At 34.4% G+C, this 25,477-nt stretch overlaps 2 protein-coding genes and 1 pseudogene across 3 annotated transcripts; 2 read left to right on the plus strand and 1 right to left on the minus strand.

Annotated features, from left to right (window-relative positions):
• The first annotated feature begins 5,534 nt into the window (after positions 1-5,534).
• Positions 5,535-8,742, plus strand: LOC113713515 (uncharacterized). Its single transcript, XM_027237254.2, has 7 exons — positions 5,535-5,714; positions 5,807-6,069; positions 6,927-7,126; positions 7,439-7,579; positions 7,667-7,747; positions 8,322-8,449; positions 8,552-8,742. Exons 2-7 carry the CDS (start codon positions 5,844-5,846, stop codon positions 8,598-8,600), a joined length of 825 nt encoding a protein of 274 aa, XP_027093055.2. The 5' UTR covers positions 5,535-5,714; positions 5,807-5,843; the 3' UTR covers positions 8,601-8,742.
• A 1,802-nt stretch (positions 8,743-10,544) lies between these two features.
• On the plus strand, positions 10,545-14,295 carry LOC113713532 (uncharacterized; annotated as a pseudogene).
• Positions 14,296-15,175: 880 nt separating this feature from the next.
• On the minus strand, positions 15,176-19,955 carry LOC113713536 (nuclear transport factor 2). 2 transcript variants are annotated; one of them, XM_027237292.2, is made up of 10 exons: positions 19,646-19,955; positions 19,437-19,508; positions 19,185-19,322; positions 18,413-18,701; positions 18,102-18,334; positions 17,688-17,856; positions 17,461-17,582; positions 17,321-17,386; positions 16,169-16,235; positions 15,176-15,841 (listed from the first exon to the last, which is right to left on the minus strand). In XM_027237292.2, the coding sequence occupies exons 2-10, from the start codon at positions 19,485-19,487 to the stop codon at positions 15,558-15,560; spliced, it is 1,419 nt and encodes a 472-aa protein (XP_027093093.2). In that variant the 5' UTR covers positions 19,488-19,508; positions 19,646-19,955; the 3' UTR covers positions 15,176-15,557. The 2 variants fall into 2 exon arrangements, with proteins under 2 accessions (XP_027093093.2, XP_027093099.2); XM_027237298.2 differs by having other exon boundaries at positions 17,321-17,380; positions 19,646-19,927.
• Between the last annotated feature and the right edge of the window lie 5,522 nt (positions 19,956-25,477).

Below are 25,477 nucleotides of genomic sequence, written 5' to 3' on the forward strand. Positions count from 1 at the left end.
AAATGAATCTTCATTGTTGACTGATACATTTATCGGTGAAAGTAGTTTACCAGATTACATTGAAGCTCTCATCTCTTTTGGTCGACTCGACTCGACTCGTCAGGCAGCCAATTGCCTCGAAACAATTTGTCAAGTGTCTGGGAAAGCAAATGTCTCATTAGTATTACAGATAAGATATATTGACTTGTGAAACTTTTTTTCTTTTGAAAAATGACTTGTGAAACTTTGCAGCATGAGAATATTAATCTTCACTTTTGTTGTGGATTAGATTACTGCATCACCAACAAGCGTATGTACATTAACATGAGGAGGAGGAGGAGGCGGATGTAATTAATGAGTCGCCCGTTACCATCATGCACTAATTAATACGGTTGCCCCTTTATTTACCACTCTCTATTCTATTGTGGGCACAACTTAAATGGAGAAATAAATAAATCCACAAAAAAGTGTTTACGTGTCCACATCAGATGCAAACCCACGCATCAAATCAACTAGGCAGTAGGCACGCACTATGTTCGTGTACGTTAAATAAAGAAAATGTTCATAATGAAAAATATTGGTTGAAAGTTATTATTTGTTTTTGTCAATTAGTAGGTTATTAAATCGGATAATTGCAGAAACCTCCCCTGAGGTTTCTGACATTTGCACTAACCTCCCCTGTGGTTTGAAAAATTACACTGACCTCCCCTGAGGTTACTAATCCTTTGCAAATTTAGTCCAAACGATTCAAATATTATTTTAGGGAGTGAAATTAGAATTTTGTACCAGATTTGCCATTTGTGCTACATATCCAATGAATGACAAAGTACTATAAATCAATTAAGAATTAATAAATTTTAAGGAGTATAATTTATGGGCAAACACACATTACTCATTTAAAGTACCAGCTCTTTACGAGTATTTTACTTTCAAATATTTAATTTATGATAAATATATCAATATTTGTAAGTAAAATTCAAAAATTATTATAGTAATAGTGTGAATACCCGTGCTACGCACGGTGCTTACATTATTAAAAAAAAATTACTCCCTCCGTCCCAAATTTAAAGTCGTTTCTTGGGACTGCAACTTTTTATGTACAGTGGACAATTATTGGCAACCGATGCTTTACTTCCAAATTTACCCTGCTGGAATTGCATTAGTCAACTAAAGTTTGTGTTTTTCAAAGAGTCATAATTCTGTGGGGCCCACCTCAATCAAATGCATCTCTTCATACGTTAAGGACACGCATCAATAGTGGCCTTATAAACTGGGAGTTATCCTGCACACTCTTCGAACTTCTCTAAATGGGAATAAATGGTGGGTCCTATTAAATTTCTTGGGACTATTTTACATGTGCACAACAAGGGTAAGAATGGAACTCTGGAAGGGAAAAATTTTAGCATGACTCTAATTTTGGGACAATGAAAAAGGTGAAACATGACATTAACAATGGGACGGAGGGAGTACAATCTATGGAAGAATTTAAAAATAGTAAAATATTATAATCACGGGCACATGAAAGTATATTTTAAAAAATGAAACTTTGTAACAATAGTTCAATATATGATAAAAACATCTCCATTATTATAAACGATCATTTCGATGAAGGTTGGATCCTGAAAAAAAAATAGAAATCTATATCATAAATCGAGCGACATATGGGTCCAATTAAATATAATTGAATATTTAATTTGATAAGTAAATGAAATACTTACAGACATTTTGCCTTTGATTTGATATTGTTCTACGAATGTGTGAACATTCTTCACACCAATCAACCTTGAGTACGAACGCCAGTATTGGGGGTTTAATTAACTCTGTTGTTTTTTGTGGACTTCGCACTATGAATGAGAATGCACGATTTTTGCATGAATTAATGTGTTGGTCGAACAATGCACCTCCATTTTTCTGACAATGAAAAGCATACATAGTTCAAAATTATCTTTTATTTTAGACAGTTTGTAAATAATATTGCGTAAAAAAATATACATATAAATAATGTATACCTTTGTTTTTAAATCTCTAAGATAAGAAGCATCACAACGAAACATGAATCAGGCATGTCTGTCTTGAAGCGCGAGGTATAGGCTACCACTGAAATCTCTAACTTCTATGTTAACATTATATCTGTTAAGAAGAAACTGTGATGGATGATGCAACAAATTATATTGAAATTCAAAATATCTGAAAATAATTACCTGACAATAGTGTCGACTACGTCATTACAATGGAAACACACCATTTTTGTAAAATGAGATTGACATGGTTGGTCACATTTTTTGCATAACTCATGGAACATATTGTCTAGGTTGATACTTTGAATGTAAGCAAGTATCCGAAAATATTTAACCTAAAACCATCCAAAGAATGTATAGATTACAAAAAGAAAATCGATAGGTTATTTATTTAATATTCTTGCAAAAAGAAAATCGATAGGTTATTTATTTAATATAAATTAAATTAAAAAAATAAATGGCCCATAAAGTATTAATTTTTTATGGCTTTCATCCATTACACGAGTAAAGTATTCGCTCTTTATGTGCATTTTATTCTGAATCATTTAATTTATGTTAAATACATAAATGTTTGTAACTAAAATTGAAAAAGTGTTATATTAATATTTTTACGGAAGAGAGATTGGTAAGTTTTGTATTTAACAAAAATTGAATATTTGAAAATAAATACAAATCTGTATTTGAGCGTAAATATTTGTATTAAATTAAATGTTTGAAAGTAAAATACCCTTAAGGAACCGGTACTTTAAATAGTTACCGGCTCTTTATAGGCAAACACGCATTACTCATTTAAAGTACCGACTTTTTACGAATATTTTACTTTCAAACATTTAATTTATGATAAATATATCAATGTTGTTTAGTAAAATTCAAAAAGTGTTACAGTAATATTCTTGCAAAAAGGAAATCGATAGGTTATTTATTTAATATAAATTAAATATTTTTTTAAAAAATGACCCATAAAGTATTAATTCTTTATGGTTTTCATCCATTACATGAGTAAAGTATTGGCTCTTTATGGGCATTTTATTTTGAATCATTTAATTTATGTTAAATACATAAATGTTTGTAACTAAAATTGAAAAAGTGTTATATTAATATTTTTATGGAAGAGAGATTGGTAGTTTTTGTATTTAACAAAAAATAAATATTTGAAAGTAAATATAAATATGTATTTGAGCGTAAATATTTGTATTAAATTAAATGTTTGAAAGTAAAATACCCATAAAAAATCGGTACTTTAAATAGGTAATGCATATTTGCTTATAAACTATACTCCTTAAAGTTTATTAATTGTTAATTGATTTGTAGTATTTTGTCATTCATTGGACATGTAGTACAAATGACAAATTTGGTAAAAAATTCTAATTTCACTCTCTAAAACAATATTTTAATCGTTTGGACTGAATTTGCAAAGGATTAGTAACCTCAAGGGAGGTCAGTGTAATTTTTCAAACCACAGGGGAGGTTAGTGCAAATGTCAGAAACCTCAGGGGAGGTTTCTGCAATTATCCCTTATTAAATAGTAAGGATTTAGATGTGAAAAGATTTTAGTAGCAGCAGTTACAGGAAGAATGGTGCCGACACGACGTTTGTATAAGAGTCGAGTGAAAATTTGATAGATAGATACAAATGTTAAAATGTTACATTTGAAATAATAAATAATGATAAGTGTGTTTAAATAGTAGATTATTTGGAAAAGAAAAAGTATTGTAATATTTTTTTAGAAAAATATAATATATATGAAATGAAAAAATGTATTAATAATACAAACAAAGGGTCCGTTTGGATTGGTGTTTTTGAGCCTGTTTTTGAAAAACTGTTTTTCACATTCCAAATGCTACAGTAAATGTGTATTTCAAAAACAACTTCAAAAACACCATATCCAAACAATATATCAAAAACAACTCCAAATATATTTCAATTATGCATATTTAATTTGTATATTTTAATAAGTATATTTCAATTTGTATATTTCAATTATGTATTTTAACATGTATATTTCAATTATATTTTAATATATTTTAATTATATATTTTAATATGTATATTTCAATTATGTATTTTAATATGTATATTCAATTATGTATATTATATATATATATATATATATATATTATATTAATATAAATATATTTATTTCAATTATGTATAATATTATATATATTATGTCAATTGAAATAAATATTATATATTTATATAAATACATTTATTTATATATAAATTTATAAATATATTTATGCAATTTTGTTTTATAATATATATTAATATGTATATTTCAATTATGTATATTATATATAAATTATATTAATATTAATGTATATTATATATATTATACATTTCTAATATTATATATTTATACATACATATCATAAATATTTTATTTTATTTATAATATATTTTTATATATTTATAATATATTTACATAAATATTATATGTTATATAAATTATATATAATATAATATATAATATATTATACATTTATATAAATGTACATTTATACATAATATATAAATATTTATGTATATTTATAATATACATTTATATTATATATTATATATTATATAATACATTTATAATACATTTATACATTTATATTAATATACATAATATTAATACATGTATACATTTATATTAATTATATTATTACATTTCAACATAATATTAAAACATATTTATAATATATTAATTTATACATTTATATAATATTCATTTATAATTTATACATTTTTAATAATATACACTAATACATTTAAATATACATTTATAATGTATTATATATAATATAATACATTTATACATTTATATTAATATACATAATATTAATTTTACATTTATACATAATATTAATACATATATACATTTATATTAATTATATAAATACATTTCTACATAGTATTAATATATATTTATAATATATTAATTTATACATTTATAATAATATACACTTATAATTTATAATATATTTATAATATTCATTTATAATTTATACATTTATAATAATATACACTTATACATTTATAAATATATTTATATTATGTATTATATAGAATATAGTACATTTATATATTTTTATATGAATATGTAAATATATTTATTTATAAATATACATATATGTATTATAAATGCATAAATGTATATTTATATGAAAATTATAATTTATAATTTATACATTTATAATAATATACATTTATACATTTGTAAATATAAATTTATTATAAATGCATAAATGTATATTTATATAAAAATATAAAAATATAATATTCTAAAAATATTCAAAAATATGTTTCAAAAATACCTCTAAAAATAATCCAAAAAAATCTACAGTAAAAGTTTTTCATATAGTTTTTGAAAAACAACCCCAAAAACAACTAATCCAAACGGACTTGTTTTTCAGATTCGAAATGCTACTGTGGTGTTTTTGAAAAACAACCCCAAAAACAGCTAATCCAAACGGAGCCAAATAAATTACAGTCCAAACAAATCCTTACACGTCACCAAACTCTTGCTCACGCTTTATGTATGGAAGAGAGAGATGGGCATAACATATCAAATCAATCACACGCCAAGACACCAACAAATCCACGCGCCAACACCTTTTGGACTCAACCGCCGGAGCACCAAAACAAGAAGACAAGGTTCAAAACCAACAACGTTATCCCAACGTCCTCACTACACACAAACAGTTGAAGTCCGTATTTCGGAAACGTTACCCAGGCATGCTGCTGTCTTCTGCCTTCAAGCTCCAAACGCCTTCTAAGTTCTGACTCTCAGATTTACTAAATTCACTCATTGAACTATTAATTTAGGCACAAGGCGGCGGTGCAAGTGGTGGTGGTAGCCAACATGGGTCGACTGAGGAGTTCGCCGGTGAACAAGCTGTTTGCATGGGTGAGGAGACAGTCGATGAAGGTCAAGATTTTCTTGGCTGTAACTTCGGTGATATGTCCACTAGTGGCGCTGAAATTGCTGATCAAAGATCACAACCACTTTTTCATAGCTTCTGAGGCTGTTCATTTCCTGGGCATCATGGTCTTGATTTATAAGCTCACCACCCAAAAGACTTGCTCTGGTGAAATAAAATCTACTACTATTACTTACCTAAAATTTCACCCATATGTTGTTCCATTAAATTCCAGTGCTGGATTTAATGTTATTCAATTGGCAATTTAGTAACTTTGTTTTGCTCTTGCTTTTATGTCGCTTTCAATTGCAAAACTCAGTACTTATGCATGATCGGAATTCTTTTTTCTTTCTGTTTTGACACTCCAGTGGCCACTTATGCTGATCAAGGCCTCACTCTCTCCTCTTTTTCTCGTTTGGCTCATCTTATTCTTGTCATCGAATTTGAAGTGTATACTATTTCCTCTTCTTCGTCTGATGAAAAAGGAATGATTTTTTAAAATCGTGGACAACTGCTTCTGTTGCCTCTGTTAAAAGATTTCAGTAGCCAAGTTCTCGCATTGACTGTAGTTATTTGGAGTAACATCATATGTGTTGACACATATTTTCACTAACCCGTAATCATGAAATCAAGATCAACATTTTGGGTTTACAAGAATTGTTTGGCATGTTGACTTGATCCAAAATTGGTATTTCCTTGGAGCCCTGTGGAGCCAGTGAAAAGTAAAAGTTAATTTTCTCAAATAATTTCATACTTGGCTGCTGAATACCGAGGAAATTACAATTTGCTTGGAAGTTTTGCTGTTTACTATCGCTCACAATTAACATATACATGCCAAAAATGTAATTGTTCTCGATTGGAATTTTCTGTAACTTGGTTCGTCTCTGAAATTGAACACAAGCTTGTAGTCGGATAATCAAATTATTACAGCTGCTTCCTGTTACAGTAGAATCTAATAATGATTCTGATCCAGGTTTATCACTGGTCTTACCAAGATTGCTTTGCTTTCCCAATGTTGCTTGTAGGCCTTTCCTTGAAGTCTCAGGAGCTCACGGCTATATTTTTGGCCGTAAGATTATGCTGTAGCTTCTTCATGGAGGGAGATATCCATACTGTACTTGATTTTGCCACCCTTGTATCAACTTTATGGGTTATTTACATGATAAGATTTAAACTGAAATCCACCTACATAGCAGAGCTGGACAATATGCCCATCTATTATCTGGTAACCTCTTTGCTCCCAGATAGCTGCCATCTTATGCTAGCTTTTTGAGGCACATTTCAGTTCCTCGTGTTGATTTCATGCATTAATGCAAGAGTAGTTTAATTGTGGAGTGCGTGGAATGGTAGGGGAAATCTGCCCTAATTTGCTCGAGTTTTGCTATGCAGTAGTTCAATCTGTGGAGCATTTCAGTAACATAAAATTCATCCCAGTTTAAATACATTAAAAAAATAAAATGAACATTCATCTCATGCTTATGGTGTATGTATTTTAGTAGAAATGTTTTGCTATGTCGCCCTGTGATTTTGTTGGCAGGTGGTGCCATGCGCAATTCTAGCTGTAATTAGCCATCCGTATACCTATCACGCACTCATCTACAGAATACTTTGGGCCTTTTGTGTTTATTTGGAATCCGTGGCAGTGTTGCCCCAACTTCGGATGATGCAGAATGCCAAGGTTTTTCGCCATTTCTTGTTAAGTTTGCTTTTTTCAAACTGATGCATGTCTTGCAAGAATCTATTCGTTTTCTCACATGTATTTCAGATGATTGAACCATTTACGGCCCATTATGTATTTGCTCTGGGTGTTGCAAGATTCTTGAGCTGCGCTAACTGGATCATCCAGGTTAGTATGAGAGCCCATATATATATATATATATATATTTTCCAGCAACGAGATAACATTTGTATAACCTAATCATACATTGAGAAGCATAATTCAATATTTATAAGGGCAACTGATTGATATTTTACGAGGTATTCTGCTTGTATACTCTTTAGTGGGACTTGGGAGGTGCAAATTTGTAACTAGAATCTCTGAGCCACTAGTCCAAAACTGGGAGGTGATATTTACAATTTTGCGATAACTTTTGTTAATCGCTATCACTAAGACTTGCTAAATTCCTATTCATTACTTAAACACTCGTGAACACTGAATGAAATGCACCGAGTATCTTAGAATTTTTTGGGTTTATAGGAACTATGAATGAGATGGTTTTGCATGGGGAAACCATCAAAATAGGTTGACCTGACCCTTATTTGAGGAGGCAATTTTGGTTTTCATAGTGTATTTCTTGGAGAAGACATGAGACGTAATAGAATGCCCCCAGCATACATAAGTCTTGTAAATTTGTAGATGTTGAATAGCTAGCATTCTTCCCTGGAAATATAGTCCCTAATCCATTTAAATACATTTGCAGGTTTATGATACTTCTGGAAAGTATCTGTTTGTGCTTGGAGGAGGGTATTTGTGGGTTGCAATGGTTCTTCTATCTGAAATTGTCCAGACGTTCATCTTGGCTGACTTCTGTTATTATTACGTCAAGAGGTGATATGCTTAAGCACTTCATTTCAACTTCTTCCTCGTAGTTTGTCATTAACTGGTTCACAAGTAGCTTACCAGTCTTAAGTCTATTTTCTTCTTTTGCAGCGTGATCATGAATGGCCAGCTTCTAGTCACCATGCCTCTGCCTGTATAATAATAGTACCACACTGATATATATATATATCTTTTTTTTTTTTGGGGTGATCATGGTAGGCTTGGACAGAACATTTTACCATGCTTTTTATTGGGTTAATTGACTTATTTTTTTTTTAAAAAAAAAAATCATATTCTTGCGATTTTCTGTGGGTCTGGATCAATTTGGGCTTGGGTCATGGTCCATGCTGCCGTTTATGCTGCCGTAAACGAAGAAGGAACGTGATTTATAATTGCATGTCCAATATCTCAATCCAACAATTATTCCTAAAATTTTGTATTCGAGATTCATTAATAATGGGGCGAGCTACAACTAAAGACCCTTTCCCTTCTCTGGGGACTGGATTCCGTATCCACCTAATAACCCTACAATCCACGCCAATGGCATCAAAATTCTTAAACAATGGGTTGTCTTGACCAAGAAAGGAGGGTACTAGTGTATTTAGCATATGTACTTATTATATGATTAGCAGTTTTACCGAAAAAGCTGTCCTATATCATATGATTGGCTATTTTTGTTAAAAAAAAAAAAAAAAATGCAGCGCTTGCATTATTTGACCAAGACAAGAGAAACAAATCATATATATATATATATATATAGAGTAAATCTTATATACATTGACAGTGTATCTACTATCATCTTCAGATACATGACATATGTGTAAAAATTAAATTTTATATAGTTGTTATTGATCAAATGTTGACAGTGTATACACTGTTAGTATAGAAAAGATTAATCCATATATATATATATATCATTCTACGACTAATGGCATGGATAGTTGTGGTTTAGGGGTGTCACTGAGTATTAACTACGCGGTACAATAAAAACAGTAACACAATTAATATAGATATTAATAAAACAGTAACACAATTAATATAAATATTAATAAAACAAATGTAGATACTAATATAAAAAAAAGAAAAATGTAATAAATTTTTTGGGCACATTGAAATTAATAATGTCTTTTCCTCCGTTCAATTCCAAAACATCCCATCTCCTACCTTCAACCGTACCTGAATGAATTCCTATGACCAGGGAGGGAGGATCTCAATTCGATAGTTATGAGGATTAAAGGTACGGATAGTGAATCAAATACTACTTTACCTTGTTTTGATTGCAAATTTTTTTTTTAAAAAATTTTTAATCACTTTTTCACTCACTATAAAAACTTCAAAAAAAAAAAAAAAAAGCGATAGAGAGGGAGGGTGCCTACCTGGTACTTAAGATTAAAGTGCAAGGACATTTGGCCCACATGCACCAGCCTATCGTCACGTCAACCCGCTTTAATGGACTTTTCTTTTGCTTTTTTGAAACCAGGCTCTCATCTTTCCAGACCTACCTGGCACTGGCAGCGACACTTTTAATCCATCGTAACTCAAATCAGCATTCACCCTTTCCACACCAACCACTCGCCGCGTGTCCTACTCCTACCCGCCCAGATTCCCCCGCCTCGACCCGTCGCTATCTATCTCCCTCCCCACACTCCACACCCCCCTGCCTCTCTCTCTCTGTCTCTCTCAAGTCTGAACTCTGGTTTTTTTTTTTTTTTTTTTTTTTTTTAAAAAAAGAAGACGAGAACGGGAAAGCAAGCCTGCAAAAAATGAAAACACTCCATCACTCCCCTCATCAGCTGACCTGTCACATCGACCTAGCCCCACACGTGTCTCTCTTTCCTTACCCTTTTCTGAATGCTCCTTCTTCTCCTCTTCCATGTGTCGAGCTTCCGTCCATCTACGTGTCAACCCTGCTGTGGCGAAAGCGACGGTGCATCCATCCGTACTCTCAAAGCGACCCGCCAAAAAAGCATTAAAGCCATCTCCAGAAAGGAACACGTGTCGAGTTCTCCTGATCTCAGCGCGCGTGTCATCTGAGCACACCACGTGGCAGCCGGAAAACGCATGCAGGCCTTACATTACTGATCACAGCAGCAGCAGCAGCACCGGCGAATAGATTAACGTTAAAAATTGATTTAATTAAAAGCAGCGGCTCCTGGGCCCGGGGAGTCAAAGATTATGTTCACCGCTAAACGACGATTAGCGGGCTAACCGTACTTAACGCATGTATCAAACGTCTGAAACCTTGAAGCATCGCTGCCTTTTTTTTTCATCTTACGTGTCAGCCTAACCTCCACTGTCCTCTACTCTCCTCCCTCCATGTGGCACTCCCCCCCAGCTCTCGCTTTAACCGCTCCTGTTTCTGTCCTCCGCTGGCTTTGAGTTTTCTTTTGTTTTCAAGCGAAGTTTGAGCCACAGGGGAAGAAGATAATAATTGGCATCATTGTTTTTTATTGTTATCATGAAGTCATCTTAGTAGTTTCAAAATTTTATTCCTTTCTTAGTTTTCGAGTTTGAGGGGATTTTTTTTTTTTTTTTAACTTTTCGTGCTGATGGGAATGTTGGAGGTATCTGGAGTTGGGGTGGGAGAGAGTGAGGAGGAAATTGAGCTGAGTTTGGAGCTATCAATAGGTGGGAGCTATGCAGGAAAATGTGAGAAGACAACTGCATTAGCAGAGGAATCCTTGTGTAAAGATGAGGAAAGGGGTCTTGAGAATATTATTGTCCCAAGATCTGGTTTTTCATCTTCTGATCATCGTCAGGCTATTGTTGTTGTGGAAAGCGATCATCATGGAGTGGAGGGCGGCCGGTTGAGGAGTGGATCATCAGAAGCTGTGGATCAAAACAGGAACATCAGGGAGATGCAAGCCTTGAGAAGAAGGGAAGCAAGAAAGAAAAGAGAAGAGAAGCTCAGAAAATCATCCGTCAATTGTAAAGGGATAATTAATGTTGCCAATCTTGACAAGGTGTGTTTGGAGGCACAGCAGTTGCAAGCCAGGGCTGAAGATAGGGCAATGAAAGAGAAGGAGAGTGTTTGGGATGATCATAGCAATCATTGTTTAGCTGGCACAAGGAAGGAGAAGAATGTTGTTGCACTTGTTATAGACACTGAGGCTATGAAAGACTCAAATTCTAGCGAAAAACAAGGTTCAGACCCTAAAGAAGCCATTGCTTCTTGTCAGCAACAAAATCTTGTTGGGGTGATGCAAATGCCGGAGGGGCTTTACCAGCAGTCACAATGCGGGCCATTAAAGAAAAATGGTAGTGTGTATCGATATGGGGTGGCATGTTTGGGTCCCTCCGGGGTTGTGGCCGGAAACGAGGAGGATGAGATGATGAAGGAGAAGAGTATGTTTCAACCTGCATTGGGTTGTGGGAGTTTCCGGCCTTATCTTAATGCGAATGTGGTTTTGAACAGGAGACATAATTCAGGGAGGGGTTGTGATTCAGGACACAATAGTAGCGGTGGCATAATAAGTAGGATTGTCAACCAGAAAGCTGTCTCCAATGGTTCTCTTGACAGAAGTTCCTCAGCCATTTCAGATTATAGAAGTACATCTGGGAAAGGTAAAACAATGCAACGTTAACACGTTTAAAGCTGCTAAATTGCTTGCTTTGATGTTTTCTTGGTTAAGTAGTAGTTTTACTTTATTGCATTTATCTTTTGGTTTAACTACAGCATTTGTCACGTACAAGGAAGGAATTGCTTAGGTGCTGGAGAGCTAAGATATTGAAAAAGAACAGTGATCTTTAGAATAAAAATGTTGGTTATAATCTATCATAATTGGAATTTCGGTAATTGGTGTTCGAGATGAAACTGATTAGCAGTTCCTAGAAATTAAAGAAAACTATGGAAGTGGATTTGTGAAAAATCAACATCAGACAGGTCGATATTGGAGAAATCGTCCAGACACAGACTCGCTTGAAAACAACAGAGTGGATCTTGAATATCGACTTTCACGTCGATTTAAGGAAGTTAATTTCAAAGCCCATTGTTATGAAAACTGCAACTGACTTCAAAGTTTTTATGAAAACAGGATGGATTTCCTTCCTGCAATGTCTTTTGGGGGACGTTGTTTTTGTGCTTCTGGATGTGTTGATGCTTGGTTTATAGGCTTGCTGAACTGCAAGAACCTTTCTGAATCAATAATAGAATAGAGTCCTTTATGATGAATCAAACTTTCGAACCACTCTCCAAAATTTTATTAGTAAGCCGAGTCTATTTCTTTAAAAGTCCACTCTAGATTAGATTTCATAGAAATGATTTCGATGTTTGGGGAAAGCTAATCAAAAGGACAGTATTTTTCTAATTTCAATTGAAAACCTCAATATTCTAAGCCTATGCAGAGCTTTCATTAATTGGTTTCCTAACATGTTCTTCTTGGATCACATCTATGTCGGTACTTGTCAAGATGCTCTAATGGTTCTCGCATTTTTGGTCTTTTCTTATGTTTGGATCGTTATCCTTCAATATTCTCATGAAATGGTCTTCAGAGATATGTTTAGGCGGACCATTTCTAACCAAAAAAAAAAGAAAGAGAATTAGACGTCTTCCCAATAACACCCACATCGCACCTGCATGTTCCTCTTGGATAATTTTATATGATCTGCGGTACTCATAATAAACCTGTTTTGGTTCTATTTTGACAATAAAAAAGAAAGTGTTTCGGAATGGTGAAGCGACAAAAATGGTGATCGTCCTTTTCCTGAGAGTGCGTAAGGACACTTGTTGAACTATCTTAGGCTGGTCACCCTGATGGTAGTGCATTGATGGTCTTATATTGGAAATCAATTTGAAGTTAAAAGGGAAAAATAAAAAAAATAAATAAATCTGAACAAATGAAAAGAGAACTGGATAATGTGGACTTGAAATCCATTTTGAAGTTGAGATAAATTCAAACTTTGCAGATGGTTGTGGATTTCTCAAGTGTTCACTAGGTGCTGCCTGTGGGCTAATTGAGATCAATGATGACATCCCATTTGATACTATGTATGGTATACGGAATACCCCGCAAAAAGAATCAGAAATCTGTAATAACAACCATCAAGATGTTTGTGATGTTCTATTTTCTGGATGGGGAAAGAAACCAGTACCAATTCGTTAACATTCTTAACACTGTTGCAGGTGGAAGCATTAGCGACACTGGAAGCCATTCCAGTTGCCTACAAGCAAATGATAGGCAGTTAAGCCTTTCAGCAACAAGCGATGCTCTGCATCAAGCTGAACCCAATAGCACTCTGAGCAATAGGGAGAGAGGGGAAGAAACAATAAGAGTGGCGAACTCGCCAAAGCAGATGTTTTTGGCCGCAGAACCACAAATTTGCATGGTCAACACTTGCGGAAATTATAAACCGGATACCAAGTCTAATGCAGTGTCTCCAAAGTTCAAGGACACAACTTCTAGCCCTCTAAAGCAATCCAAGGAGGTCAAAGACAATCCATCCAAGATTCAATCCCATAATTTTGCGATGCCTTCTCTGCCACAAATGCCTTGTGTGTCCACCACAGGAAACGGTCCAAATGGTAAGACGATAACTGGGTTCCTGTACAGGTACACAAAGGCGGAGATTAGCATTGTCTGTGTTTGCCATGGAAGTTCTTTCTCTCCGGCTGAGTTTGTGGGAGCATGCTGGAGGGACAGACATAACGCACCCACTACGGCACATTACCATGATTCCTTCCTCTTTCAGATAGCGATTGGGAAATAATCAACGCCTTTCTTTCTTTCTTTTCTTTTGCCTGCTGCAAAATAGGGTAGGAGAGAAAATTAACTAAATGCTCGGATGTAAAGCTAGTACATGGGTTTTTCCTAGTTCCCTGTAATGCAATGAAAAAAGCTCTAATTTTACTTCTTTAATCCTGATGATGTTCTTTTACTGTCTTTGATCGTATGGACATGATTACCTTACCATGGGAATTTTGATAGGCAAGCGACCACAAGGAGCAGGTACCTAGCCACCCTGAATGCAAAACCACCGGAGTCGGCATCCACGGCCATGCCCGTCGCCCACCACCCTGGACACCATAATTTCACACATTGGGATATGCTTAATGTTCAATAACTCTCTAAGCTCACGTTCCCACTGGCTGCGTCATGTGCGGAAGCGGAAGGTTATCATGGAGATGAAAACTGTTGCACAAGAGGAAGATAAACTAGACAATGGACAGCAAAACATCGACTATCGGTATAACAGAGAAAACTTGCTCCGGAATGTTTAAGCCCAAACGGTAAATAGAAGGACTCTACCTTAAAAGTACAACGAAGTCAAAGCCCAGAGATATACTACATCCCTCCACTAACACCCGATTGCCAGTGCACAGTTGATGTCTGAATTGTCCAATCCAGTCCAACCGTAAGCGAGATGCCAGCAAATCCACAGGTAGATTATGTAACGTAGCGTCGCGTAGAACGACATTGATGAATTCGGGTAGATTGCAACAATTAATTCAAAATTTTAAGTAACACAGAAGGTATCCTGCGCCAAAAGCTGATTATCAGACATCACAAAATCATGTTAACAACGTGGAACATTTGTCAGAGCAGTTACGAATTCCAACAAGGCTTCATCTGTCACCTAAATACCAAATTCCTCAGCCTCTGAATAATTTGACATAGGAGAAGAAAGAACAAGTAACCTAATCCCATTCGTCTTCGAAGATAAGATAAAATGGCTTACACGAATAGAACAAGGTTATATACACAGTACTGCAAACAAACGAAAAAAAAAACCAACATATCAAAGCTAAAACCAGCTATCATTTCTTCCAAGTATCTAGAGTAAAGATACCCCCCAAAAAAGAATTCGTCGAGTACAAAAAATAAGCCCATAACCGAATGACAAGCAACTCTTCTTCGGGCTTAGTTAACCTTGTGCTGTTACATCACAAAAACTACATGGAACTTATCTACTATCCAACTATACTTGCCAGAGACGAAAAAATTAGAATAGAATTTGTCAGAAATTCCAATGAAAATTTCAGGCAGCCCCAACAACCTGTCTACCCAAAGGATATCTCTACTCACTTGATCCTTACAACTGCAGAGAAAAGAGGAAGGGGGGGGGGGGGGGGGATGATCTAACAAGATGTCTCACCAGCCCTAACTAACCTAATAAACCATCAAGCAGTAGCAGACACTCGAGGTGTCATATTCTTAGTTGTTCCGTTTGCCATTCCACCACCAGTGCGGTTCATGCGGCCGCCATTGCTGTCAGACCTTTGGTATCCATCACCTCCGCGGTTTGATACTACTCCTCGATTGCCACCTCTGTTGTTGAATTCAATCCTACCACCAAAATCACCTCGACTGTAGCCCCTGCCACCTCCATAGTTTCCACGGCCTCTCACTCCCTCATTTCTGAACCCTGAAACTCTTCCAGATTGATACCTTCCCCTATTATTTCCTACAAAAGCGAACATAATAAATATATTAGGTTGTGGCAAGAGGAACCAAGTTCAGTTCCAACACTAAACTTCATAATTGGCATATCTATTACAAACTTCAAGAAATGTAACAAGCATTGCAATCATCAGCCCATCCCTTTTTTCACCCGAATAAAGGCAAAAATAAAATGTTAACTGGAAGTCCTTTCTCAACCTATTAAAATTCAGCCAAGGAACAGGCAAGGTGATAGACATCTAGGAATGTTGATTTCACTCTCTCTTAATCCTTCATATATAGACCACTTACACAAAACATTTATAGGAAAGCTTTGCAATTTCCAACTTGCCTCGAGAATTTGTAGACCTCTTTTCTTCAACAATGGCCTGGCGTCCACCAATTGCAATCGGAGAAGCCTGAAAATATCAAGATTAAGACATTTTGGAGGAAATGGAGTAAACAACAAAAGCAAATAAGTAATGAACCATTTAAGCTCGTCTACTTGAAAACTAAATTAGACCAGTTAAATACTTGGGACAACGTGAAGAATAATAAGCATTTAAACCAATGAAAGAGAGATTAGCAACCACTTCTAGGAGTTTTTTATTCTCCATTTCTGTGGGGTAAGGAGGGTTTGGTGGATTGGCTGATTCACTAAAAGAGCAGATCATACAGAGGGAAGTGAAAATTTTACACCACAAGACAGCTAAGAGATACCTCAACTAATGCTTTTGCATCAAATTGGATGACAGGGCAAGGTATACCCATAAGCAATGTGAAATTAGAAACATCCCAACCTCCATAATAACACATCCCCCCTCTTTTGACACAGAGAGAGAGAGATTTTTTTTTTGTTTTTGGGAAGAGGAGGGGGGGGGGGGAGAGGGATGGCTAGCGCAGTTTGATTTGTTCATATATTTAAATGCTTTGCATTGATTCGTGGACATCAGAACAAGTTTAACACTAATGCTCATAAAGCTTTTGGCTGAAAAAACCCTGAAATGCCCATTTAAAGCTAGATGGCAACAAAGCAGTCTTCACATACCATCATAAAGGTAAAAGGAAACCAGCAATCTTTGGAAGGATTACTCAGTTACTGTGTATAGTTTCAGGTTTTTGTGTAGCATGTAGTAGTTTGTATGAATAGATGCTAAGCTGTCATTGTACTAAAGCATGCACGACTAGGATCCATCCCATCACAAGCATATATACCCCAAAAAAAAAAAAACAAACACAAAGATCTTTGCACTATAATAGCAGGGACACATGAATGACCACAGTAATTGGAAATAACTATGAACTAGAAATTTTATGAAAATAATTGTATAAAGGACAAAAACAGAAGCTCATAATCAAATGATTTAACAAAGTAGTCAAACTTTAGGATTTCAAGACTTTAATAGTTCAAAAGAAACCAGACAAAGTTCAGTAACTATAATCTGTTATTAATTTTGTAAAACATAATATGGCCCTGTTCATACTATCATAGGAAAGCAGGTACCTCAATTGCTTTTTGAACTGCACTTGGTACCTCAAATTCCACAAAACCAAAACAGAAACCCTGTTGCTGCAGGAGAAAACAATATAGTCATAAGGCAAAAAACACAAAAGTACTATGTAAATACATTTGTTCCTACTTACTCTGTTGCTTCTGACTTGAATGCCTCCATTCCTTATGGGGCCAAACTTCTTGAACTCATTCTCAAGCAATGTTACAGTAGCATTCATTGGCAAACCCTTTATGTATATTGAATAGCCATCCGCTGTTCCAAGTAAGAAAAATGGGCACATTTAAATACAAAACAATATACATGGGATGAAATACATAGCAAAAGATTAATAGTTCAAAACCCTCAAAAATAGCTTGCCTTCTCCATCTTGGTTATTCCCATTATCAACTGCATCAGGACGAGGAACCAGTCCATCAGATTCCGGTTCTGGGGGAGGGATCACCTGCTCTTGGCTCTTTGGTACAGATTTCCTAGGAGCAGGCGTAGGAGATGAAAAAGCCACTGCACTTTCCTTCAGGTCCATCACCTAAGACCCACAAAAAAAAAAAAGATTTTTGGATGAGATAACCAGTAGCAGAAGACCGAACTGCCTCCAATACCAAGAGCTAACAAACTCAAATTTCCTTTGGTTGAATCAAATTTTTACAAAAAATAGACATCATCCTATGGCATAAACATGGTTTAGAATTCTCAGTACAATGGACAACAAATCTCCAACTGTTTTTGACACACACACACAAAGAGAGGAGTAAATTTTATAGTTTAACTCACGATGGAAGCATATGATTTCTTAGGCACTTCTTCAATTTTGGTGTTAGATTCAACCACAATCTGCATTTCATCTTGGACTTCGTCAAGAACCTCAGCTACTGGGACTTCCTCCTCAGCATTTGGGATTTCTCCATTTTCAGGAGGGTTGTACACTTCACCCCCACTAATTTCCTCAGCTGAAGAAGTGCTTTGCTCAGAAACATGATTCTCCTGCACAGCCGGAGGCGGAGGGTCTGCCAGATAACAAAAAATTAAACAATTAAAAACAATCTCTAGCAATTGGCAACAAAACAAGCATCACCGTTTCATACTTTGTTCTGGAGTCACAGGAGCAACCACTTCATTTGCCACCCCCTGGTTTGTGTCCTGTTGATTCCCATTTTCTACGTAGCGAAAAATGTCATTCAAAACAAAGTAGCCCCTATCTTGGGGTGCAAGGAAAAAACTCTGGGAGAAATTCCGGATCATGTTGTCGTTCCCAGTCAGATATCCAGTAACAAGAACCTGCACTCCCCCGTTAAAAGACTCTTGAGCATCTACAGACCTGATCTCCGCTCTGAACTCCTCATAGTTAAGTGACAATATTTTCTCATTGATTGCCTGTAAATTTGCCACAAAACCAGACAACATGAAAAACTTGGAAACTATAAACCTTCAAAACCGTAGGAGCTTTTTGTTTTTTATCATGCTTCTTATCAATGAATGTTCTTCAAATACAAATCCTTTTAACCTTTCATCTTTCTTTGACAATTAATTGCAATAAATCCAACTCCTTGTGACTCACTTGTTTCAAGCCTAATTAGTTTCAGTAGATCCAACTTTCTTTAAGGAGAACCACCACAGCAGAATTCTCGCTTAAGCTAAAATGAAACAACCCCATACTAGGACTGGACTTAACTGCCCAAGTTCATTCATAAACCTCTTCATCTTTCCCCGACAACTCTAGCTTCTAAAACTGGATACATAAAGCTTAAAAATGACGCTACCACTAAATAATAGAAAAATCAACCACCAAACCATAATATTGTCAGAATTAGCAGAATTACAATACAAAAGAGTATTTCAAAGATATTAAAAGTTTACTTGCATAGTTGTGGTGATGCTCATGCTGCCATCATCTCCAGGCCGCCCAAGCTTACTCATATCCTGATAAAACCTGTAAACAAGCTCCGGCGAGTGGTGCAGTATATGATAGTACTGTTGCACAAAGGCATTCCCAACCTACTCAAAGAAAAATCGGATCAAAACCGTATAAATGAAGCTAAAAAAATTCAAGAATATTCACGAAAAGAGGAAAAAAGGAACTCAAACGAAAATCCTTGAACAAATACATACAACTTGTGCAGAAACTGGTTGCTGTGCCGCTACTGCTGCTGCTGCTGCCATCAGCGATGGATCCCCCTCAACCTACAAAAAAACCCTAAGAGTAAGCTTAACTAGTAGATACCCTAACTCCTCGTAAATCTTAGGGTAAGAATGATTCTACACAAAGAAATGCAAATACGATAAGATAACTTTTTTTTTTTGGGTGATCTGGTGGTTACCTGGATTTGACTTGGATCAAAGGAAGGTGGAGAGAGAAGCCGGATTTGGCTAGTTTCTCTCTGTTCTCTTTTGGTTTGGCTCGAACTCTTGCGACTCACTCTCTCCTCTGGAGCAGCGGAAGGGGAAGCTAGGGTTTTGCAGGGTTAGGCGGGCGGGAGGATGTTTGGCTTTGGGAGGCAGCAGAGGAGGAGCTGAGAGCGGAGGAGAGAGCAGAAGTAAATAAGGGTTTGAGTGGATTTTTATATAATTTGCTAGAGAGAGAGAGAGAGAGAGAGAGAAAGAGAGAGGGTGCGTATAACGGAGGCAAGTGCAACAGAATACCAATAATCGGGTCGACCTCTTTTTGCCCTTTTCTTTACCTCATCAATTTGTTTTTTCTGGATTCTTTTAAGCGTTATTCAACGGGCAAAAAAATCAGTCAAACCCCATTTATGAAAAAATAACAAATTTAAAATTTTTCAATGTTTATTGCTCCTTTACACTTAAACATTGTCTAAAAATATTTCTACAACATTGACATTAGATTCTTTTCAACATTTGTTCGCCTAACACATAGTTCGAATCTTGCCTCCCACCAATTTGTCACAATTGTGGTTCTTCAAAAAATCCAGATGGGTGTGTGGTGCACCCGTCTGGTCCGGTGATGGTTCTGTCCCCCATAGGCCCAGTTGGATCTTTCTCTAGTTCGATTAGGATAGAGTCGGAGTAGGAGTAGGGATAACGATTGACAAAAAAATAAAAATAAATTACCTACTTAACTCATAAAAGGGTTCTTAATTACTTGTTGTAGTATCTACGATATTCCTGTTTCTAACAACAACAATTGATTGATGCGAAATATGAATTATTAAAAACTATAAAATTACCTTGGGAGTTTTGCATTGATAAAGAGGTGGGAATGAGTTCTACAAGTTTATCATTGTCATCAATGTGTTTAGATAGGAGATTAGTTGAAATATTATTTGAAACAATTATTATAATACTTTTTGTGATGTAATATATAACAAATAAAAAAGTGATTGAAAATATAATGATATATGTTGAAAATGTGTTTGTGATACAGTAATTAAATTTTTTTTACACATAAAACCTATCCAAACATGAATATTCATTAGTGATTGTTTTTTCATATGGACTAAGCCATAAATAGGGTTTTTTTTTTAAATGAACGTGCAGATACTAGTAAAAATTAATGCCAAGCAAAGCAATAAAATGTTGGAATCAACAGTACAGCTTGGATATCTGTGGCCTTGTAGAATTATAATATCATAAGATAGTAGTTTACGGACAAACGTACGAGACGAATGATGAGAGCAGACTGGATTTAATGAATACCTTGGAGGAATGATTTTGATGAGCGTCATTTTGTGCCACTTATTACTACCAATACGAATTATTGAAGTCATTAAGAGAAAGGCGAGTAGAATTTATTACGGAATTGTTAAGACCGAATAAAATTTCCAACTAATGCTCTGCAAGCAAAATAGATTGGCGTACGGATTTTAATTAGAGAAGCATAACATCTTGAACTTGACCTAGTATGTCTTTTAGTTTTATAAGGATGTTAATTCGGCTTTTTGAATTGGATTTTGACAAATTCAAACTCTGCTTACAAATTATACAAATTTTAGGCTTTTGAGCATTCGAATTTCGGATTCAAATTAAAATGTTCAAACACAACTCATACATTCAACCCAAACTCATAATTATATATAATTTAACATGACTCATAATTATATATATACAATTATACTCATATATGAATCGGATCTGAATCTAACATGACTCAAACTCGACTCACAATTAGTTTGACCTCAATATTTAGGTCCAAATTCTGTCTAACCCAATTAAACTTCAGACTTAATGAGTTTTTTGCGAAACCAAATGGGCAGGGCTCAAACCATCCGGATCTTATTGACAGCCCTAATCTTTTCTCAAAGAGAAAACTCATGCTACATCTTTGCTTAGTTATTTCCAATCGAATAATCCCATGCTCACTCTTCCACCTTACATTTCTAATTGCAACAATTCGCCCGTTAAGTTTTTAGTGTTTTTAATTACGATACCTACGTTCCATTGTTGGAACATAGGTATCTTTGAAGAGACGTAGTAAAAAAGAATCCCTTGTTTGTTTTCCACGAGTGTATGGAAACAAGGTGGTGAAAGATTCAAAACTTTATTCTCAAGGTCATCATTCGTCTTCTCTCACAAGTAAATAAACGTTCTATTTGACTCTTTGACGATGGTTATGATTCCAATTCCGCCTCAGATAAGTTACCACATATGTTTTAAATCAAATCTTTATAGCATAACTTGTGTGTGTCGTATGCTTGAGTTGAGCAACAAGTACAAAATCTCATCCAATCGAGTTCAAATGGCTAAGCAAATTTACATTTGTAACATCTCAAGCTAAGGTTGTGTTGGAATTGCAATTTTTTGGAGATTTTGTAGTTTATGTATTGTCGCGATTTGATATATGTGAGATAATGAAAAATGTAGAGATTTTTTTGATAAAAAAATCCCTTTCCAAAAGTACAAACTAGCTCGTTCTTGGCTTCCACCAGAAACAATCTATATATCTATATAAATTTGAGAAGGGATTTTTAGCAACAAGCCTTCACAAACCTTCCCACTCTCAACTTTATTTTTCTAGCATTTTGCATTTAATTTATTTCATAAGAAACATCATGGGCACATTACACCCCCACGTTCCCCTCAAACAAGAAGTTAACTCCAACTAACACTCCCACATTTCCCACTCCTTACACACCTTATTCCAACTAACACTCCTCATACACCTTCCCACTACAATTAAAACTCTTCCAATCAAGAATTTCACTTACATTAAAACTCTTCCAATTCCATGCGCAATATCTCTTTCCACTTGCTGTTGGTATCCTTATTGGCCCTCAAGTTAAATTTCACTCCATACACACCTTCCCACTACAATTAAAACCCTTCTAATCAAGAATTTGCGAATTTGCCAATGCCATATATTACCGCTTCTGCTCTTTCAATGCCATATATTGTCCTTTCTACTCTTCCAATACCATAATAAGATTGCAACCTTGCAAGTATAATGTCAATTGCAACCTTATACTATTCGGGCAAGCAAATTGAATGTTAATAATAGCTGTCAAGTTAAATAGCTGTCAATGCCATATCAAGTTAAATAACCGTCACTTTATACTATTCGAACAAGCAAATTGTATGTCAATTGCTACTTGAATTTTGGTCAATACCTACACAGTTGGTAAGTTTTACAAATATCAAAATATTAAATTATTAATAATATTTCATACCCTTACGAATATGTATTTGAAAAAATTACAGGTTTGAGAATGATAAAATGTGCTCAGAAATTAGTGACGTGGTTGCGGTTATGCAACCATACAATCTATATCTATATGTATTCAAGAAGGGATTTTTAGCAGAAACCCTCTCAATGCCTTCTAAACTTGTCATACTTTTTTCTAGATTTTTGTATTTATTTTAATACATAAAAAAGTAGTGGGTTATAACCCACCTTATCACCAATCAATATTTCCACTATCTCAATCCCACTATCCCACTATCTTAACTCATATTTTTGTATTTATTTTAATACATAAAAAAGTAGTGGGTTATAACCCACGTTATCACCAATCAATATTCTCACTATCCCACTATCACCTTATCACCAATCAATATTCCCACTATCTCACTCCCACTATCCCACTATCTTAATTCATCCTACAATTACTCCTACAAATTCTTCTTTACTAATCGACTTAATTAACTTATCGAGTTAATTCCCTCACCCTCTCTTTCAGTTTCTTATTTGTTTTGGGTTCTCTATTGATTTTGTAAATGTATTGATTTTGTTTCTTTTGTGAGCAGTAGTGGAAGATATTATGTGCAGAGACTCCAGCAGAAATCAACCTTCTTGCGGCCGGCTTAATTTTCCAGGTCAGTCCCCTCTGCCTTTTAAGTATGTTTTGCTTTTGCTTTGTTTTTTGTCATGAATGATATTGCATTGATTTTCTGATCATCCATTATTTCTGAAAATTTTTTACAAAATCTTATGAACGGTTGTTTGCTTATTGTTACACTGTAAAACAAAGGTAAAAAGGTATTGCTTGCTTATATAATTGCGGATGGTATAGGTTCATGATTGAGGGTTCTACTATTTCTAACATAAATTGTATATTATAAAAATTTATTTGTTTGTATTACTGAAATTTTTTTAATTATTTTTTATTGCACATTTATCACATAAAATAGGTGTTACGATAGTTATTTTCATTATTTTATTCCAAAAATGATCTTGCATGAAATAAAAAATGATTTTTTGATAATTTAAAAAAATAATTAAAAATGGTTTATAATTGGAGAAAAACAATTCAAATACTACGAATAACTAAGGCACTATCGCCCATTATTAAAATTGGATTAATTTTTAATTTCGTCAGAAATCCTTTTGACAAAATTGCATTCTAGCCTTTCTTTTCTTTATCAATAATGACAATTACAACTACGTGATTCATCTATCTAGCAACAGCACAATTCAACTCATGGAATAAATAGTTCATTGCTTAAAGTACTTAAACGAAAGGTTAGAGCCAAGTCCTACTTAACACCTGCAAGTAATATATTACAATTAGAAAAAAGAAAATGATTCAAGAGGAGCAAAAAACTCACCAAACCCCTGACATATGTGCAATCGTCAAGGCACTTTTGAGCATTTAAAATTGCATTCCTTAGTTCAGGTAACAATTTCTCTGTAATTGTTTTTATTTGATTACAATGCAATTCTATTGATGCTATTTCTATATTAATTATTGTATTTTTTTGGTTAACAGTTCTCATACAATGTATCACTATTTACACATAAAATAAATACATAAACTATTGATTTTTAATTTAATATATATTTTATTTCTAGATCAAAGAAATGAAAAATCTAACTGTCCTCAAGATCGCCAGGTATCCACATCACCAATGATTTTGCGTGATCATGGTAAATATACAGTTTCTTATATCGTCATACTCATCTTACATACACACTTTTTGGCTGCACTATCTTGCTAAATCAACTATAGATACAATACAATACAATTGTATTACAATTGTTCGATTACAATACAATTGTATTACATTCTATTGATGCTATTTATAGACAATTTAGCAATTTTATAGATTAGCAATTAATTTTATTTTATAGATTACCAATTACTACATGTACCAAAATATTTTTATATAGGGATTACTTCATTAACTATATGTGCAAATAACAATTCAATTGGCGCGTATTTTTCATTTGATTACAACACAATTGTATTAAATTCTATTGATACTATTCTATATTAACTATTGTATTTTTTTGTTAACAATTCTCATACAATGATAAAAAAAATTCTCATACAACCCAAAAAAGACGGCTCTTGAATGATATATACATTCTATTATAATTCAAACTATTGTTAAACAGATATTATATTTTAATTTTATTGGTAAAATTTTTTCACCTTTATTTGTTCATCATTTTATTTTTTTTCCAATAATGTCAGCACCGTGCATAGCACGGGTATTCCCACTAGTAATGATAAAGACGAGACTACAAATCAGCAATATAGCGTTAACGTGCCTAGATTTTTTTTCCAAGAGGGAGACAGAGATTGAATTTGTGTCTTCCATTATAAAGATTTACCCGAAGCCGAGCTTTAAGCATATCCTTGATCATACTTTGAGATACCGTAACTTCTCTTTCATTTATCAGCCAATATTAATAAAGCCTTGGTTTCTGAAGGTTGAAGAGCAGCATCCTCTGGAAAAAACCTAGCTTCCGCCTC

Source organism: Coffea arabica, chromosome 1e, assembly GCF_036785885.1.
Source record: "Coffea arabica cultivar ET-39 chromosome 1e, Coffea Arabica ET-39 HiFi, whole genome shotgun sequence".
Classification (NCBI taxonomy): domain Eukaryota; kingdom Viridiplantae; phylum Streptophyta; class Magnoliopsida; order Gentianales; family Rubiaceae; genus Coffea; species Coffea arabica.

What these genes read in the sequence shown, in the direction of transcription:
- LOC113713515 (XM_027237254.2), top strand. Translation starts at nt 5,844, where the DNA reads ATGGGTCGACTGAGGAGTTCGCCGGTGAACAAGCTGTTTGCATGGGTG. An exon ending in CACCCAAAAGACTTGCTCTG is followed by an intron (nt 6,070 to 6,926) that starts GTGAAATAAAAT and finishes TGTTGCTTGTAG; the next exon opens with GCCTTTCCTTGAAGTCTCAG. An exon ending in ATATGCCCATCTATTATCTG is followed by an intron (nt 7,127 to 7,438) that starts GTAACCTCTTTG and finishes TTTTGTTGGCAG; the next exon opens with GTGGTGCCATGCGCAATTCT.
- LOC113713536 (XM_027237292.2), bottom strand. Translation starts at nt 19,487, where the DNA reads ATGGCAGCAGCAGCAGCAGTAGCGGCACAGCAACCAGTTTCTGCACAA. An exon ending in TCCTGTGACTCCAGAACAAA is followed by an intron (nt 18,335 to 18,412) that starts GTATGAAACGGT and finishes GTTATCTGGCAG; the next exon opens with ACCCTCCGCCTCCGGCTGTG. An exon ending in GAATAACCAAGATGGAGAAG is followed by an intron (nt 17,583 to 17,687) that starts GCAAGCTATTTT and finishes TACTTGGAACAG; the next exon opens with CGGATGGCTATTCAATATAC.